The sequence below is a fragment of the Gopherus evgoodei genome, unplaced genomic scaffold, assembly GCF_007399415.2.
Source record: "Gopherus evgoodei ecotype Sinaloan lineage unplaced genomic scaffold, rGopEvg1_v1.p scaffold_34_arrow_ctg1, whole genome shotgun sequence".
Lineage (NCBI taxonomy): Eukaryota > Metazoa > Chordata > Testudines > Testudinidae > Gopherus > Gopherus evgoodei.
In genome coordinates, this window is record NW_022060016.1 from 1359645 (window position 1) to 1379544 (window position 19900).

The 19900-nt window shown below is 47.3% G+C and overlaps 1 protein-coding gene across 9 annotated transcripts in view; it reads left to right on the forward strand.

Annotated features, from left to right (window-relative positions):
• Positions 1–19900, forward strand: part of PAK4 (p21 (RAC1) activated kinase 4) — a 101103-nt gene that overhangs the window by 44109 nt on the left and 37094 nt on the right. For 2 of the 9 annotated variants that reach the window (XM_030544409.1, XM_030544418.1), the window contains exon 1: positions 7565–7602. The exons of 6 other annotated variants lie outside the window; for them this stretch is intronic. In XM_030544409.1, coding sequence (XP_030400269.1) covers positions 7578–7602 — 25 coding nt within the window. In that variant the 5' untranslated portion in view covers positions 7565–7577. Of the gene's footprint in view, positions 1–562; positions 786–7564; positions 7603–19900 lie in introns of those variants that run through there. One more of the 9 variants, XM_030544414.1, reaches the window with a different exon arrangement.

Sequence of the window (19900 nt, forward strand, 5' to 3'; positions counted from 1 at the left end):
ACTGACTGAACAGAATTCAACGCTATATACAGACAATAGCTTTCCAAAGGAGTCCGCACCTCCCTTTGCAATTTTTTGTCGGGGGTTGCAAATGAAAAAAGTCTGGGCACCACTGGCCTACAGGCTTTCTCCAGCACTTCCTCTGGAGGGAAATCTGAATGTTGCTGCTCTGGCAGCAGCAGGCAGGGCTGCCACTTGGGGTGGGTGTCTTTGGGTTGAAAAGGTGGCTTGAGGGGCTGGTCTTGACTGACTTGTTACACCAGCTACTGTGGTGATGGGTGTGCTATTAAATCCCGAAAGTTGGTCTAATAAAAGATATTACCTCATCCACCTCCTCGCTCATAAATCGGAACACACACAACCCCTGAGGGCTAGCAGAGAAACACAATCCCAGCTGCTCCTTCCCTGTCCTCTACTCCCAATGCAGCAGCTCCCTTGCCAAGAAGTGGGCGGTGCTGTCCCGTCCCCCCCCCCCTTATCCCCAGTGCAGACCAATTGCCATGGATGTGGAGGGAGGTGCCTCACAGCAACGTCAGAAATGTGGGTCTTGCTAAAACTGAAGGCATGCATGCAAGCTGGGGTCAGGAGCAGCTGAGTTAGCGACCAAGCCACCAGCCTCCTTCTCCACCAAGGAACAGAGCAAGGAGGAAATCTAATCTCTTCTGGAGGGGGAGGAGGAATTGTTTTTTTATCAACCTTTTTTTCCCCCAGCATTATTTTTTTGCTGTGTTCTGAGTTAAGGCTCTTCCTGCCCCCCCCTGCTCCTTAGCAGAAGGATGGTGAAGGTGAGTGGTTTGCTGCCTGGTTGTTTTACGCTGAGTACAACACAGGGCGTTTTTTCATAAGAGAGAGTTGACTCTGGACTGTCTCCTGCCTGACTGGAGCTGGGGGCGGCCGTGTTTCAGAAGAACAAGGAGAGTCTCCCCAGCTTGAATATGGGGAGAAATGGACACCTCTTAGCAAGCTGGCTTTAGGGAGGTTGGGGGTGTGGGATGACTTGTATCTACCCCTTTTTTCTGGAGAATATATTTCCTGTCTGCGATGTGGGTGGGGGTTCCATTTTCTTCCACGCTAAAGTAAAAAAAAATTAAAAAACCACCTCCGCCTTACTTTTGAGACAATCTAAGCCGCCCAGGCGTGCATATGTGGGGTTTGTTTTTTGTTTTGTTTTGTGTTTTGTCCCTGATCAAATTGGGGATGGGGAAAGTTTTCCCTTTCCGTGTCCCCTCCTCAACAGCAGCGGTGAAAACAAGAACTGCCTGCCTGATACAGGGCAAGGGTTTGAACTTTCAAAATGAACCTGCCAGTACTCACACTACATTCAGTGTCAGCTGCAACCTGCTTTTAGGTTGATTGTACAGGAAGGCTTGTTAGTATGTCTGAGTCAATGATGGGAAAAATTTAGTGACTGCTCTTGGGATCAGCTTTTTTTTTTCATTACACGAGTTGGATCTATTTCCTTATAATAACTATCCTTACACCTCTTGTCAACTGTCTGTAATTGACCATCTTGATTATCACTACAGAAGTTTTTTTGTCCTGCTGATAACAGGTTATCTTAATTAATTAGCCTCTTAGAGCTGGTATGGCATCTTCTCTGTATGTATATATATACTCTTCTTCTATGTTCCATTCTATGCATCCGATGAAGTGGGCTGTAGCCCACGAAAGCTTATGCTCAAATAAATTTGTTAGTCTCTACGGTGCCACAAGTACTCCTGTTCTTTTTGTGGATGTCACAAAACATCAGCCTATGGAATCTAGTTGACGGCGATCATTGGGATCAACGGAGGAGAGCAGATTTGGGAGTGATATGTTTTGGGAGCATTGGGTGAAATTTTTGAAAATGGGGCTTTGAGATCCTTGGATGAAAGACTACAGATGACCAAAGTGAGACCCTTAATTTTTGTCATTGCTCTCCAGAAAAATTAAATCTTCCATATTTTTGCCTGCAGCATAATAGAATTTGAATGCCATTGAACTTAAGTAGACTGATATTTGGAGTGAAAATTACCACGAGCAAACTCAAGACAACAGGGTAGATCTTTTCGGTGCCATACTCCTTTTGTGATTATTAAATACACCTCTACCCCGATATACCACTGTCCTCGGGAGCCAAAAAATCTTACCGTGTTATAGGTGAAACTGCATGATATCGAACTTGCTTTGATCCATCAGAGTGAGCAGCCTCGCCCCCCCCGGAGCACTGCTTTACCTCATTCTATCCAAATTTGTATTATATCGGGTCGTTTTATGTCAGGGTAGAGGTGTATATGAAGAGGCTGCAGAAGAATAAGGTTGAAATGTGGTTTGCCCTGAATTACCTCGCTGTTCTGTGAAGAAATAACTTTCCCTTCTGAACGCTGTTCTAGAATGAAATTTTCCTGACCCTGAGATCAGGGAAAGGGGGGTGGCCTGTTTGAATTGTCTGCAGTTTACAGAAGGCCATGTCAGAACTGATTAGCTGCTTGAGGGCTGCAGAATGGATGTTGAATCTTCAAAGTAACCCTCAATGTAGTGACCGCCTTGCAAGGACTTGGGTGCGAGGGCTTTTGAACAGCTGCACTGACGGATGTTTAAGGTCTAGTTAAATTTTTGATAACTCAGAGCTCTTCTCATCAGCAGATTTCAAAATGCTTTGCAGGAGAGGTCGGTGTCATTATCCCAATCTTACCAGTGGGCAACTGAGGGGTGAAGTGACTTGCCTAACATCACCCAGCAGGCCAGTGGAAGTACTGGGAACAGAACTCACGTCCCCGGAGTGATAGTCAAATGCTGTAGCCGCTGGGGCACACTAACAAGGCAGTTTTCCTCTTCAGCTTGTGGTAGAAGGGGGGTGGGGAGGTTGTATGTGCCTCTGATATAACTTAACTTTTTATTTTGACGTGATTTCAGTGAACCCTCTTTGCTATTCTGTTTTATCACTGCAAATGTAACGCGCATGTTGACTTTGTGTACACTAGACCAGAGAAACTTACAAAGGGTTTCCTACCGGTTTAGCTGAGCTAGTGGAGAGCCGTAGTGTGGACAGGGTTCTGGAGGTCAGACCTGGGTTTTTTGGTATGTGGTGGAGGTTTTTTGTGTTGTTTTTTCTTTTGAATAACATTTAATTAGACAGGTTTCAGAGTAGCAGCCGTGTTAGTCTGTATTCGCAAAAAGAACAGGAGTCCTTGTGGCACCTTAGGGTATGTCTACATCTACAATTTTGCAGCGCTGGTTGTTACAGCTGTATTAATACAGCTGTATAGGGCCAGCGCTGCAGAGTGGCCACACTTACAGCAACCAGCGCTGCAAGTGGTGTTAGATGTGGCCACACTGCAGCGCTGTTGGGCGGCTTCAAGGGGGGTTAGGGGAACGCGAGAGCAAACCGCGGGGAAGCAGGTCTCCTTCCCCGCGGTTTGCTCCAGTGTTCCCCGAACACCCCCCCCCCCCCAAGCAGGTCTTCTTCCCCGCGGTTTGTTCTCGCGTTCCCCGAACCCCCCTGCAAGCAGGTCTCCTTCCCAGCGGTTTGCTCCGGTGTTCCCCGAACCCCCGTGCAAGCAGATCTCCTTCCCCGCGGTGTGCTGTCGCGTTCCCCGAACCCCCCTGCATATCGCGGGGAAGGAGATCTGCTTGCACGGGGGTTAGGGGAACGCGAGAGCAAACCGCGGGGAAGGAGACCTGCTTCCCCGCGGTTTGCTCTCGCGTTCCCCGAACTCCCCTGCAAACTGCGGGGAAGGAGACCTGCTTGATTACCAGAGAGGCTTCCTCTGGTATGCTGGGATACCTGTTTATTCCACGGAGGTCAAGAAAAACGCTGGTGAGTGTTTACACCTGATGACCAGCGCTGGATCACCAGCGCTGGATCCTCTACACCCGAGTTTCAACGGGTGTACGGCCAGCGCTGCAAACAGGGAGTTGCAGCGCTGGTGATGCCCTGCAGATGTGTACACCTCCTAAGTTGCAGCGCTATAACTCCCTCACCAGCGCTGCAACTTTGTGGTATAGACAAGGCCTCAGAGACTAACATTTATTTGAGCATGAACTTTCGTGGGTGTATACTCTGCATCTGACGAAGTGGGTATTCACCCACGAAAGCTCATGCTCCAAAACGTCTGTTAGTCTATAAGGTGCCACAGGATTCTTTGCTGCTTTTACAGATCCAGACTAACACAGCTAACCCTCTGATACTTGAGATTACCTACTTCTCATATGGGGAACGTGAGGTTTAGTTTAGGTTTGCTTACCCACTTTTTTTGGACTACTACACCATTGAGCGCTGCTGATCTTTTCAGAAAACAGAACATGTTTAAAAACCAAAGGCAAATGTTGCAAATTGCATAATTTTTTTTTTTTTTTTTTTTTTTTTTAGTAGACTGGGAAAGAGAGAACTTACTCCGACCAGTGTGCCTAAGTCAGGATAATGCGGATCTATTTTTGGAGTTGTTTTTTGAGCTTCATGTGGATCTGTTTATGATTTGTCTGCACTTATAGCAGAAAACTTACCTACCAATGTATAAACCCCCAGAGCAGCCTGTTTCCGGGTTAGATCTGATCCTGAAGAACCAAGTTTTGTCAGCCCACTGTTTTTCTTGCAATCAAATTCTCTCCCTCTTGATTTTATTATTTTCTAAGTGAAGGTAGTGGTGAACTCTTAGCCAGGGGCAAAACTCTTAACTCTTGGGTATATGCTGGCAGGAAGGAGTGCACTGGCTGGTGTGATATTTATCCAGGGCTGCTAAAAGTGTTGGTTAATGGCTGACTAATTAAACAAGGCAGAGAGATAAAGGGAATGTGACCTGGGTTAGGATAGCAGGCTGAGGAATGTAGCCCTGATTGGAGCACAATTTGGTGTCTAGCAGGGAGTGGGGAACAGCAAGGGGAAAGCTGGCTTCTTGGCAGGGTAGGAGAAGGTTTAGAGCAGTTGGGCAAAATGATCATGACAATTCAGCAGCTGAGGTACAAAATCTACTTACTGAACTTGATAATGGAGAAGCTAACCTTTCCCTTGCCTCGTCCACAAAAAAATTCACCCTGGATTCATAGCCACAATGGTCCCTTCTGGCCTTGGAATCTAGGAATTATTTGGGGCAAATTTGATAAATCATAACCTTTTTAGAAAAAACGTGAGGTAGAAGTTTGCAGGGTTAGCTTATATTGCAAGGTTGAATAATTGGGCGGCAGTGTCTTGTCTTACCGCTCTTAAGAGAGATGCTGATGAAAAGCCCTGTATAAGAGCGTGGTGGTGTTATTAATATATTAATTTTGTGTGTGTGTGTGTGTGTGTGTGTGTGTGTGTGTGTGTGTGTGTGTGTGTGTGTGTGTGTGTGTGTGTGTGTGTAAAAATACATCTCTGGTGACCTCCCATTTACTTCATTGGAAGCAGGCTTAAGGAGCGTTTTTGAAAATGCTTCCCCAAAAGGATAGTGAACTGTGCCATTTGTCTGGGAGGGTTTCTGCTTATAGTGAACTGTGCTGTTTGTCTAGGAGGTTTCTGCTTGTAAAGAGAAACTTGACCAAAGATAATAGCAAGAAGCTCTCTTGGGGAAGTGAAGGAGGTTGTGAGGTGATCACGCTTTATTCGGTGCTTAGTTAGCGTCTGAAACATGTGATACTGAGTCATTTTGTTGGAAGTGGTGTGAAACTGTTAATGCCCTGCAAAGGGAAGGCAGTTTTCCTGGGTGTTACAAAAGCTGGCCACATAAAACCAGTGTGACTAATAGGGAGGCATAGTTGTGGATATTGATGCTTTTACTAGTCATTAGCACAGGTGACTATAGTCAGCAGCCCAGCCCGTTAGCCCAGGTTTCGCGGAGCCAGTAACCAGGTAGGTGACAGTAGTAGGTGGCTAGTGTCTGTGGATGCCAGGTCTCTAAAGAGAATGACTTGAGCGTGAGGGCTGGGCGCTCAGTTAAATTTGGGGCTCTTTAATAAGACAAAAGGACATGGTGAAAATCAAGGATTGGATACACAGAGGTTGTCTTCGGCTGTTGCTTTTATTAATCCTTATGTCTATTATGGTAGAGCCTAAGGGTGAGCCAAGATTGGGGCCTTCTAGTGCTTGGTGCTGTACAAACGCAGAGTAATAGATGGTCCTGTCCCAAAGAAGGTACAATCAATGAAGGGGCAGTATATGCTGCTCCCTGCGAAGAAACTGGATGGAGGTTGAGGTGTCTGTGTGGGGAAAGATGTTCCCGGGACTCCACAAATACCAGGTCAGCTTGCCCTGTGCTCCATGAATACCAGGTGGCTTTGAGATTCATTAAAGGATGTGTTGGGTGGGAAGGGAAATCTCCAAGATTATGGACATTCTTGCAGGCTAGGAAGGAGAGTCTGTCCAGGTGCCTGAAATACACAAATAGCTTTTGATGCCTTCCCACTTGAAGGGAGGGGTCAGGTGAGGAACTGCGACATGCATGGATGAATGAAAGTGTGGGAAGTGGGGTCAGGGCAGCCGAGAGTGGGAGCAAGTTACAGTAACAAAGGCCAATGAAAGTGTTAACATTGGGCCAGCTGGCAGCAAGCTAGCTCCTCCAGTCACGTTTGAGATGAGACCCAGAATATAATCTAGAGAGCACGTCCTGCCCTTTCCTCCCATATTCTTGGCCCCGCACTTGCAGTCTAATTTCAGTCACACGCGGTGAGGCCAGAACTCTGTCCCAAAGGATCAGTTTGGTAGCTTGTTCCTTGCGTTGGATGGGAACAAGAGGCCTTTCTCCTTTTGTGGTCACTAAAGGTGCGATGGCATTTTCGGGAAGAGCAGGGAACACTCTTGATAGTTTAGAAGATCTGTGTATTGTTCCTAGCTCTGCCCCTGATTCCTTGTATGACCCTGGCAAGTCACGTAAGAGCTCTGTTCCTCACTTTCCCTAGATGCAAAAGTGGGGGTAGTACTCATCTCAGCAGCCCCTAGGGTGGCATTAATGCATGAAGTATATAAAGCTCTTTGAGATCCTCTGACAAGGGTGTTATAAAAGTGCAGAGTATCATTTAACTCCTGTGTGAATTCAAATGTATGTAATTCCACTTACTGAAAATCCCCTGCAGTTTTATTAGGCTACAGGCTTATTCGTCTTCTCTTCTAAACTATTGTGTAAGCTGCTGCGTGCTGTTCAGCAGCTGCCACGCTCCACCCAAGAGATGGCTGCATTTCAGTGATGAGGGGGAAATGGCTTGTATCCATATGGGGTTTATAGAGCTGAGACACAATAGAATGCCTCTGTTTTTCTATGGTGGTTTTTTTTGTCTTGGTACCTTACCTCTTTGTGGTGGGATTGGAAAAGTTTCCAGTGAAACTAGGAGAAGCAGATCCCAGTGGGAACTCAGGAAGGTTAAGTGCTAGAATTCAAGGATAGCGTGGGTGGAATCTCTGACTCCTGGCCTGGGTGGAGCAAGTGGGGCAGGCCAGCTGGTTGATGCTGGAATGTGATTCAGTCTTGGAAGGGGGGAGGAAGCTTCAAACCAACCAGCTGGCTTCAGTGGAAGGAGGTGCAGTGAGGCACTGAGGAGGAGGGGCCTAAAAATAATAAATAAAGAACAGACGTGTTTGAAGTTGCTCCCTGTGGCTGCGCAGAGCCTCTTGCAATACACCGGTGGAGATGAAGTCCCAGGAAGAATGGGCTTGTAAGTCTCTTTTGAATGCATCTTTGCCTTTTCCCTGGGTAACTGAGTCTTCTGCCAGCAATACTCAAAGCATTTAGCTAGATTTCAAGGATGGGATTTTCTGTGTAATCTCCTTTCACCTGCATGTTCCTTCTAATGTAGCTTGGGGCCTTGTAAGTTGCACAAGTAAATGCTCTGTGAGCCTTTCTGGCTGCCTCCTATTTCAAAGGAGTTTGCTCTGAGTACACCTCTCTGAGGCCTGGTATCCTAGTGATTGGCCAGACGAATTCTGATTTTGTTAGTGGAGGTAAATAGGGCCTGAGTTGTGGGGAACTCCAAACAAGTGACACAGAGACAAAGTACAGCCAGGCATGCTGCATCTTTGCAATGTGATAGAATTGAAGTCTGTTTAAATATTTCAGCCTGAGTTAGCGGAACGAGAGCCGATCGGACATGGGTGAAGTCAGTGGAGGGGTATCTATGGCACACACTTTGTTGGTAGGTGCTGTAATACAAAAAGGTTTTTGGGGGACTGATCAGGCTCTGTCCACCTCCTGGGCTTTGTGCAGAACTTCTCCAGTCTGTGGAAATTGTGGCTCTGATGTGCCTTTCCAGACCAGCCGACAGCTGGATGGGGGCAAGGAGAATGTGGCTGTTGCATGAGGGCATCCGTCTCCATTTGTTCTCTCATGTAGCACTTTGAGAAACAAATCATTTAAAAAAAACAAACATCCCCTCCCCCCCAAACAAACAGGTAGTGGCCTGAAACACCAGGCTTCCTTTTGTTCGTTTTAATCATCTGCTTCCATGTTCTTGATCTGTGTGTTAGCTGTTTGTGTTTCCACTGAGTTGGCTGCTTTTATCAACAAACTGTTTTTTTTTCCCTGCAGTCGGGCTCCAGCTGCTGCATCAGGGTTGGAACTCACTTTGGTGCTGCAGAGGGGGAGAAATCTGGCCATCAAACCGCTGTTGGTGTGATGGTCTGTCAGGATTATCTCAATTAGCTGACCCGCTAATGTAAAACTAGTCCTAATGCAATCAGGGTAAACTGAAGGATTATTATAGAATATGAAGTGTTCTGCAAAGGTACAGAGAGAAAAGGGTGGAGGACACTTTTTTGATATTAAAAACCTTGAATGGCTTTAAAAAGTAAGTATCAGAGGGGGAGCCGTGTTAGTCTGTATCCACAAAAACAACGAGGAGTCCAGTGGCATCTTAAAGACTAACCAGTTTATTTGGACGTAAGCTTTTGCGGGTAAAAAACCCACTTTTTCATCTGAAGAAATGGGTTTTTTACCCCCAAAAGCTTACGTCCAAAAAATTTGTTAGTCTTTAACGTGCCACCGGACTCCTTGTTGTTTTTTAAAAAATTAAATAATCTTCTTTTGCTTTCAGATTTTGCCATTTTGTTTTCGGGCGAGTTAGGCACACACATGTCAATTTGCAAATTTCCAGTGCTGTCACCTGGTCAGGGGGCTGGGAATTTTACCCAGCGATATGCTTCAGTCCAGTGTAAGGGACTATGAAGTCAGGTGCAGTGTGTATCAGCTCAGATCCAGCTGAGAAGCTTCCACTAATCCGATTAATACATAGAGTTGTGGGGCTCAACGAGCAGCGTAAGGATTGCTGCTATTTCTGGCTTGATGAGGGGTCTGGCTAGCTGGAGGGACAGGTAACGGGTAAAGAACTTTTTGAATTGGTGACCTACAAATCCAGAACAGTCGGTAGTGACCCCAACAACCCGATTGCTGAATGGTTTACGGGAGCTGGCAGCATTCAATGTAGTTCCTCGTGGACAGGGGCCAACGTTGTTCTTGGCAGGCTCTACGCAGGGGTCATGGGGATGGAAATACTCTGTCACCATTTGTCCTTCCAGGTCATAGGTGAGACTCTTGGCCAGCGGGGAGGTTTGCTGTGCTGCTGCCTGGATTATACCTGTTGTGTGGATTAGAAGGACTTCCTGTGCGGTCTAGTGCAGCGAGTTCCCAATCCACGCCTGGGTGCCTAGGTGCTACATTGACACAAATAACACACAATAATATTAGACTAGACTGGGATTTTTCAACTGCAGATTCAGCTGCCTAACCCCCTAGGGGCTTTTGAAAATTTCATCCTTAGGCCTGGTCTGTGCTTAAAATTTAGATCCACCTAGTGACCTATAATAACAGTGAGAGATTCACCCTCCTGAACGCCATAGTTAAGATGACCTAACCCCCCAGTGTACATACAGCTGGGTCAATGGAAGAATTCTTAGGTCAACCCAGCTCCCGCCACTCAGAGCTGGATTAACTGTTGCGACTGAAAAAAAACCTTTCTATCCCTATAGGAAGAGTCTACATTAGAGTCCCCATAGCGTAGATGTGGCCTCAGTTTCCAGAAGTCTCTATCTCGCCTCTTTCACCACCACTAAATTCAGTCTAAAAGCCTTTAAGGACCTGATCTGGTCTCGGGCCTGGCTAGTACTTGGATGGAAAACCACCTGGAGATCCCAGCTGCTCCTGTTGGCAGCCTTCCTTTACCATTTTTCTCCTTGTTTTGTCCGTCCCCCTGCCTTCCCTTCCCCACTCCCCAAAGTATTCTCTCTGGAGTTAGTGGCATTGCCTGCAGGAGTAAAGTTTGCATGCTAGAGGCCTAAATTGTCTGTCAGGTCAGATGGAGTAGAAGCTCGAGTCCTCATGCAGTTCTGCCGCTTGACCGGTAAGTTTAACTGTGTTTCTGTGTGTTGCAGATGCAGATCCATACATACTCTTGGTGCCTCATGATTGCGAATCTGCTTTATGTTCACTGTTAACCCCCCTGACCTCTGTCAGCTAACTAAGACCGTTCTGCCCACCCACTGCTGCTTTGAGGAAGCCAAGATATTTGCAGATGTTTTTCTTTGTCAGGTTAATGCATTCAGCTGATAATTCACCAGTGTCAAGAGTTACACCAGGGATGAATGTGGCTCTGGATTTTTCTTAAGAAGATGTAGATTTCCTCTTGCTTTCCCCCTTCTCCCCCATTACAAAATTTGGCCCGCATCTGTTCTTTGAGTTAGCTTTTTGTTCAAAAGTGGAAATTCTTACTAGCGTGTTTGTTCATACTGCGGACTTAACTTGCCTCTTAGAAATGTGTGCAATTGAATCTGGGGATTTTTTGATTGAAATAGGTTGTTTGACAAGCGCCTACATCTCGGTGTCTCTGAAAGACTTGGTAAATGGGTTGCCGCATACGCTCACCTGCACCAGAGGAGCCAGCCAGATGACTGCACCAACCAGTTGCATTTAATAACTTTTGTATTATGGAATTGGCTAGGATGAGCCAGCTGATGGGTTGTCACCTGTTCTGTAGTTTATTAACTTCCCTCCATTCCTCTTAGGGTGACCAGATGTCCCGATTTTATAGGGACAATCCTGATTTATGGGCCTTTTTCTTATATAGGCACCTATTACCCTCCCCGTCCCGATTTTTCACATTTGCTGTCTGGTCACCCTAGTTCCTCATCTGACCCAGGAGAGAGAGTGTGTGTGTGTGTGTGCGTTGTTTTTTTTTTTAATGAAGTGTCCTTACTATGCATTCACTGGATGGTCCATATTGGCTTGAAGATGAGCAGGTGACTATAAGGCCACCAGCACTGCCTATAATAGTGAGCAGAGGGAGCAGCTGTGAGTTGAAGCTCAGGTTTGTGTCGATGACGAGATATTTTCTTGTCTGACCAAGGTGGCTGGTGTAGGGAACATTGGATTACAAGGGCTGTGCGTTTACCAGCTGCTAGAGGAGTCACCTTTCAGACAGAGAAACGTATTGTTATACCAAGGGTTTCTTTCTTGTCCCTTTGTTGGATTAACTCCTCAGGGCATGCGTGGATCATGATTTTTATCTTGTGTAGGGTTGGGACCAAAGTTGGTACTTTTAACAAATGAGAGTTTGGAAAAGAGGGTTGAAATCCATCCACTCAGTCACCTTATCAGTGGCCAGGAAGATCTCTCTCGTGTGCTCACTTTCGTCTTCGGTCCAGTGTACTATCGCTCATCGGGTTGGATTTCCTTTCCTCCAGATATAACTTGTCTGGTCCAAAGGAAGGAAGAGGATGGTGCTTGTCAGAATCATCTTGGATGGACAAACCCTTCATCTTCTCTATGCCAGTTTCTGGAAGATTTCTTTGTTTCAGCAGCGATTTGCCAGCACTTTGAATTGCAACCGGGCAGGACCAAAGCTGTATCTTTGATTTTTAGAGGACACAGATGCTTAATGATGTAAACAGACTTTCATTGTTGCCTGGCTTTGTTTATACCAAAAAAAACCAACGACCATTTGCATCCACCCCATGGCCAGATTTCCTGTGTAATGCCAATCCAGAGCACAGCTCTAAGCTCTCCATAAAACCCTCTTGAGTCTGCTTTGAACTTTGTGTAGTGAAGTTACTGAAATGGTAACAACAGACCCTCCAGTGTCAGATTCCTGATCTGAGTCTGTATTTTAAAATCCCAACCCAGAACACTGATCTGGAAACATTCTATGGAAACCTGACGCTCTGTTTTAAAAACGGTGCCTTCCCTCCACATAAAGGAGAATCAATAAAACTACACCCAAGTACAAGTGCTTTGTACTTCACTCAGAAGGAAGGGGATCAGGCTGTATGGCTCACAGCTGAAACCCCTGGATTCCCTGGCACCGCGTTTCTGACCCAAGCTGGGTCAGCTCAGCCCTTTTATTCTTTCGGAGGCAGATACACTGAGGTCCAGAAAGGGTGTAAAGGGACATAGGACTGGAAAGCGACCTCCTGCGTCCTCAAGTCCAGTCCCTGCTATCACAAACAACTCTGTGAGATCATCCCATTCGTAAACATACCAAGCGCCAACTTAGAACAAGTTTGGTGGTTTGCCTCCACTGCAACTGTTGCAAGGTTATTCCAGAACCTCCCTCCTCTGATGGCTACAAACCACCTTCTCCAGCCTTCACTGAGCCCTGACGACTTTATCCCCATTTGTTCTTGTGCCAGCATCGTCCTTTAGCTTCAATAGCTCTTCTCTCTCCTTGGTGTTTACCTCCCCCCACCCCCAGTGTATTCGTAGAGAGCCATCTGATCCACTCCCAGCCTTCATTTTGCTGGGGATCAAGCTTAGCTCTTTTAGGCTGTTCATTCCCCATATCATCCTAGTCATCAGTCTCTGCACCTGTTCCCATTTGGATTAATCTTTCGTGCTGGAGGGATGGGAGGAGTTGTCTCTTGAACAAATCACACCCAAGCATCAGGAGTGAACATGAAAGATCCCATGGTGGCAGCACCCCTCGTGTGAGCAGAAGTTTTCCCTTCTACTTGTGGCATAAACCTTCCCTCCGTGCTGCATGCAGTGTGTCATGTGCCTTCCTTGCTCTATGGCAGGTCAGTGATACTCAGACTTCAGTGGTCCAGGAGCCAAGAAAGAGTCACAGGAGTGTGAACTGATAGTAAATGAAACAATCTATGTACGTACATACTGTGCATGTGTGTATAATAATCTCACAGCAAAATAACTGACCAACTAATCCATAATTGGCTAAGAACGTAGTAAAGGCATCCGGCTTGGCCAGTAACTTGGTTTGGTTGGCTGTTAATTGAATCACAGTGTTTTAATAGGGGCTGCAAAGAGCCATTTGCGGCTTCCGAGCCTCAGTGTATCGCATCGCAGCTTTTAGGTGCAGTATGTGTGCCCCAAGCGTCCAAGGCCTGTCACTGTCCGACAATAAACTGGTTTAAACAAGGTTCAGGCTGTGCTAGACAGAGACCTCTGCCTGTTGGGTACCGTGGTGCAAACGCCATTAGAAATCCATTTGAATCTTGAAAAACAGATACAGCATTTGAAATGGTAAAATAGAAGCCTTATTGAGTACTTTACAACGTCTTGTCCCTTTCTATCTACCTAGAGAGAGGTGTTGTGGTTTTTTGTTGTTTTTTTTTCCCTAGAAAGACCCCTCCATCCCCCATTTGACAGTTTCTTAGGTGGTTTTACACATGGTAATTACTGTCCTTGTGGGGAAAGGGAAGACATGTCGTTGAGATGGGCTGGAGCTGTTGCTGTTCATCTCTTCCTGTTTCCTAGAAGGCAAAACAAGACCATCACCCACCAGGGGAAGGAAAAGAACAGCAAAGATCGAAAATGCAGCTTCTGTCTCTGGTTCTGACTTTCACTTGCAACCTCACTGCTGGAGGAGGAATAGGCCCAGCATATGGTCTGATCAGCCATTCTGAGATCTGGCAAGCTGCTGCCAGCATCGGACTGGGGAACAGCCGTTTTTGCAGAATCTATAGTCTTGGCCGGCTAAGCCACATACTAGACAGAAGGCAGAAGGATAGGGATAGGGTAGAGAAGAAATACAGCAAGGAAGGAAAAGAAACGCACTAGGGCAGGGGGTGTGGGGAGATGTGCCAGTCTTACATCCCAGGTGATGGTCAGGATTTAGCCAGAGCTGGTAGAGGCGGCACTGTCATCTGGCTCTCTCTCTCTGGCCCAGTCTAGTCAGGACATCTCTCAGGATCAGGATGAAGAAGGTCCATGGTCTTAGGAGGTGGGGGTGGGGCGTGGCAGCCATATGATGGTGAAGCTCTCTTCTTCCTCTTCTCTTTTCTTTCCGTCAGCCAGCGTCTCTGCCCATCCATCTCTGTTAACTTCCCCGAAAGTCTGTTCTGTTTCAGAACCCAAAAGGGAACGATGGGTGGACTAGCCTTTCCCCTCATTATTTCGCTCACCCACTTGGCTGAGTTTCTGACACATCAATTTTCGTTCATTGACTTCTGGCCTCACCCCCTCTTGTTTGTCAGGCACAACTTTAACCCAGTCCTTGAATTATATTTGCAAGCCTTTTTGTTTGGACTAACCTAGCTTCCCCCTCTCCCCTCATTTTTGTAGATTTTTCTCATCAACATGTATTGTTAGAAGTTAGTGTGACACTTCATAAACTTTCTCACTGTTGAGCTCACAAGTTAAGATAAATTTGTACATCCGATTCTCACCACAAGCACCATATAAATATCATAGCCCCCTTTGGGAGGGCTCTCGTTTTGTGGTGCCGTTTGGGTCATTACCACGTGGGCGTTCCCTTATTTAGCAGCATCTCTGTGATCCCACAGCATGCGAAGACTTGTACATCAGTCAGATCCATCACTGATTCGGTCCAGTAGTTGTGGAGCAGCATATACGTTCCTGAAACAGGTACTTATTCTGATCAGTTGACTGGGATTTGGAAAACTTTGAGAGCTGATCCTACAAACATGCGAGCCTGGAAGCCATTGGGGCCATTTTGTCTAATGACTGCTCATACGAGGATTGGGTTCTTGGTTGCTTCAGTTGTCCCCATGCGAGGAGCGCCCCATAAACATCTGCAAAGCTACCTCCATGTCCTCCTTTGCCGTCATGTCTACGGACAGCTTGGCAGGAGAGAAAGCTGGTGTGCTGTGACCGATACCGTCTCATAGTTTCCTTGTGCGCCTCTGTTTGTCTACCACCTGTTATCTCTTGTCTTATCGGTAAATTGACTCTCCCAGCCCTATAAAGATCACATTTTGGTCTCTCTGTACATTACCTAGCACAGTCAGATCCTGGGTCATGATCAGGATTCCTAGGCACTACCACAGTAGAAATAAGTTCTACCACTGAAGCTTTTCTTATCTACTGTCCATATCTGTGTAGTGTGAGTGCCCCTCAGAAGCTATGTATCCCTTGCTGGTCCTTCCCTGCCAGCAAAGGTAGACATGGATGATCGATGGAATGTTTGCATGAGTTTGTGAGTAGCGTGTATGTTTGCAAAACTTTGTGGGGGAAGGCAACCCACAGAGGGGATAATTTCTGCATTGAGTTCTGAGTACTGCAAAGCCAATGGTTTCATCTCCTTAAGGGGTGAGTTCCATAAGCCAGACTCTGTGAAGCTTCTGTCTGCTGCCCTTAGCAGCTTTCCTCCATTAGTCAAGTCAGTAGAACCTGCAAATTATGAACACCTCAGGAACGAAGGTTCTTCTTAATTCTGAACAAAACGTTACGGTTCTTTCTAAAGTTTGCAACTAACATTGACTTAATACAGCTTTGAAATTTTACTGTGCAGAAGAAAAATGCTGTCTTCCCCTTTAATTTTTTTATAGTTAACGTTTAACACAGAACCGTACTGTATTTGCTGCTTTTTTTGAGGGGGGGAGGGTTTGTCACCACTGCTGTCTGTGTACTTCTGGTTCCAAATGAGGTGTGTGGTTGACTAGTCAGTTTGTAACACCGAGGTTCTGCTGTTGTTTCACTGTGGGGGAGGAATGGACCTGCCACCGGAGGCTGTGGTCATAGAGGATCCTTCAGGAGCTAGGGCTAGGGGTGTAAATAACGTTTAAACTATTAAAATTGTACCGATTAAACATTTAACCATTAGGCTCCGCTGCCATCCTTCATGCCCAGGATCTCCTTCCTCTTAGTTAATTGTAATTTTTCACTTACTGGCACCCCCTGTTCCCCCCCATATGCCTCATGAAAAAGCTTTTACTGTCCTTCTATTTAGACATCTAAATATTTATTTATTTAGGCACCTAAACTTATTTTTATTTAAGGAGCAAAAGTTTGAAAACGTGGGCTGTAATTTTTTTCGCTGAGACTTCCCTGTCAAGTTTGCAAGCAGGTGACACATAGAGGACATGAAGTATGTCTACTATCTTAAAACATCTCTACTCTGGGAGATCCTGGGTGGTGGATACCCCTGTTTTTGTAGGAAAAGTTTAATTTGCTCAGTGGCGGCGAGGTCCAGGGTCGTTTAGCTGTTCTAGACATTGTGGTATATTTATGACTGATCTAGTTTTAAATCTGTTAGGCCTTTTTCTCATCAACTATTGACTCCAGAGAGCCACGAACACAGTTCGGCTGGATGCTGCGTCCTGTGCCAATTTGAGCGCTAAGGAGGACAGGTTTTGAAATGTCACCAGATCTTGGCACGCTTGGACCCGGGCTGTGAAAACATTAGGCAATGCTGCCTGAAGTTGTTGTTCCTGTCACAAAGGAGCAATGCCATGCTCTGGTTTTAGTCCAGAAGTCTGTCTCCTTTCTTTATGCAGCATTGCTCCTCCAGTGCCTGTAGCTACTGCAGACTCCGCTGATCTTCTCAGCTCTCCCCAAGGTCCCAGGCAGAGTATCCCCCTGTCCAAACTCAGCACGAGGAGCACTGAGCAAATGGTCTAGTGATGTGGAAACATCCAACATCCACAGCCCACAGGAGGAAATAGCTTGTTGTAGGGAACCCTGTACATGTCAGTAGCCATTTGTGGGGGTCGGTATTGGGTCGGATTGAGTTGCAGTGCCTCAGAGCCATCGCAGGGTGGCTGTTTCCTGTGGCAGTCGTGTTACTTGGCATATGTTGCAATGTGGTGTCATGGTCTGTCATTTATTTCTGGTGGCTCTCCATGACTTCCAGTTGACTAAGACGTTTCTTGAGGGTCAAGTCTTGGTGTGTTTTAGTGGGTAGTTCTAGAGATCAGGGAGAAGGCAGCCAGGTGGAGTCTCTTTTAGAAGCATTAAAATACACAGGCTATGTTGAAGGAGCAACATGCAGCATATCCTTTTGGGAAAGTTCCTCAGTGTCTAATCCTTCTCTTGCTCTTCTGCCAGGGCCGGAAGGTCGAACAGGACAGGGCAGAGGAGATTCCGTATGCTCCATCTGGGCTCAGGAGGCTGTTGCTTTCTGACCACGTTAGCGTCACGGCCTGATTGTTCACGCATACGGCAGACCATCTGCCTGATACAGCCTGCAGGGAGAAGTGGGTTGTGTTTGCCAAAGATTAGATGGGGCGGATGCAATCTGAGTATCCAGTGCTGAAGACGCTTTTCTGCTTTTTCAATTTGGGACACGTTTTCTCGTGACATTGAGAGACTCCTCTCCTAAAACTCACAATTACGTTCTCCTCCCCACCCCTTTAATGAGAAGCGAGTGTCCTGAACACCAGCTTTCCCAGACTTCAGCTTGGTCTTGGGTGAACTCCCACGACTAGTAACGGAGGGATCCCTGCTCCTGTCTACGTGTGGCCGAGATCTTCTCTGTTCTCTGAGCAGCGAGGATGAGAGTTGTGGGAAGAAGGCTTAAACGTAATGCTTTTGTGAACGCTTATACCAAGCACCTTGTTGACCCTGCCCCTCTAGGAGCCAGGTTGTAACAGAATGTGGTGCCAGCATCCTTCCGCTTTCAGAGCGTGGGCCTTTTCAGTTGATATCCAGCTCAATTTCCCAGCTGTGCTACGGTGCAGTTGAAACCCGGGCTCAGATTCGGGTTGGAGCCCCACCCCCATATTGTCCACACACACATCTGTCTGCCTTGGGTCAGCAAGCACTTGGGTCCCTGGCCTCATCCAGGGAGGATGGGATCTAAGCACAAGTCCTGCTGAGACTCTGGTCCAAACCCTATCGTTTTGCAGTGTGGACGCTGCTCAAGCCGCAGAAGGTCTGTGTGGTTCAGTAGTGACACGTTAGCCCTGTTGTAAGACCTGGCTCCAGCAATTATAAACCCGGGCTTACAATGCAGTGTGGATGCTCAAGTACGGGCCTAAAAATACCGAGTCCCCATGCCTTGGTCCCACAGAGTCCATAATGCAGTGTAGACATACCCATAGAGCCTTTCATCTCTAGGCCACTGTTTCCAATCCAGATCAGGACTGAAACAGTGGGGATCTATCTGGTGGTGGCCTATGTGAAATGAGCTGCTGAGTCTCGGCCCGGTTCCCATCGGACAGGTATCCGTATCATGAACAATGCCTACGGTTGACGCTAACTATGTCCGATTGCCAGCCCTCGTTAGAGCTGAGGATTGAGTAGGCCATGGAGACGAAACCCCCCCTAACCTGTAGAATTGGTCCCTTATGCTCCTAGCTGATATCCTATGGCAGGGGTGGCCGGCTACGGAGCCACTTGTGGCTCCTTGTACAGGCACCGACTCCGGGGCTGGAGCTACAGGTGCCAACTTTCCAGTGTGCCAGGGGGTGCTCAACCCTGGCTGTGCCACAAGCCCTGCCCCCACTGCACCCCTTCCAGCCCCCTCCCTGAGCCTGCCTTGTCCTCGCTCCTCTCCCCTTCCCCCCAGAGCCTGGCGGACCTCCCGCAGGCAAGTCGCCAAAGGCTGCCTGACTGCTGCCCCCCACAGCTTGCCACCCCAGGCACACGCTTGCTGCGCTGGTGCCTGAAGCTGCCCGTGCAGGTGGGTGGGAGGCACTAGGGGCGGGATGGGGCAGCTGATGGGGGCTGCTGATGTACTACTGTGGCTCTTTGGCAATGTACATTGGTAAATTCTGCCTCCTTCCCAGGCTCAGGCTGGTCGCCCCTGCCGTATGGGCTGGGTTTGCAGGATTTCCCAGAGCGGGGTGGGTTTTAGGCTTCTGGAATGTTGGATTGTGACTGACGTCAGTCTGACCAGAGTGTCCCTAGCTCTCCAGAAACTGACATGCTGCCTTCAGGGGCAAAAATCCAGCCTCATCGTTCTACATCATTGTGGTGCTGGGCAATAGCTTAGAGTGCCAAGGAAGCTGCTGTTAATGGCTTCAATATTAACTTATTGTACAGCGACTAACTGCCCAGGGAAAGCCCAGTTCTCTTTCCGCTCAAGTGTGGGCAAACTTGGACAGGTTTCAGTGGGAGGAGGAGCTGGCTCAGCGCTTACAGAAATCAGGGACATGTAGGACTGGAAGGGACCTCAGTAGGTCGTCTAGTCCAGTCCCCTGCACCGAGGCAGCATGTGCGTCTTGCGAGGTGGATGGGATTAGAAACTGCTGCCGGTGAGCAGCTCTGTCCTCAGCCTGCGGTTTGCACACGGGACCCGTGGCTCTGCTGCTGCCTTGCACCGGGTTGTAGCCCTGCGTCTAATCCTAGTTCCTTCTAGTCCTTTTTACTTAGCTGCTTGGAAGCCAGAAAAGGGGCAAATGGGACAGCGGGAAAGAGCCTGTTTTCTAAAGTTGGTTCCTCTTGGAAAATGCTTAAAGCCGTAAAGGGATTATTCTTGAATTGCTTGATTAGTTTCTAAACATTGTCACTTTAAAATGTTTGAGATATTAAGTTCTCACTCGAAATACAAGGAGCCTCGTGGCCCAAGTCCCAGGAATCCTTTTGCCTTTCTTGCTAGCGCCTTTCATCCATGTTCTTTGCGAATGCCTCATGCTTGTGAGTTGGGCTAATTACAAGTAGGGAAACTGAGGCTGAACGGGGCAGTGGCTGACCTGAAGCCACATAGCAGCAGAGCAAGAAATAGAACCCACAATTCGCTGACTCCAGTCTCTTGTTCCAACCACTAGAAATTGTGCATCTGTGCTCCTGGGCTCTCTTCCCAGCTATCTGTCCTCAGCAAGCGGACAGCT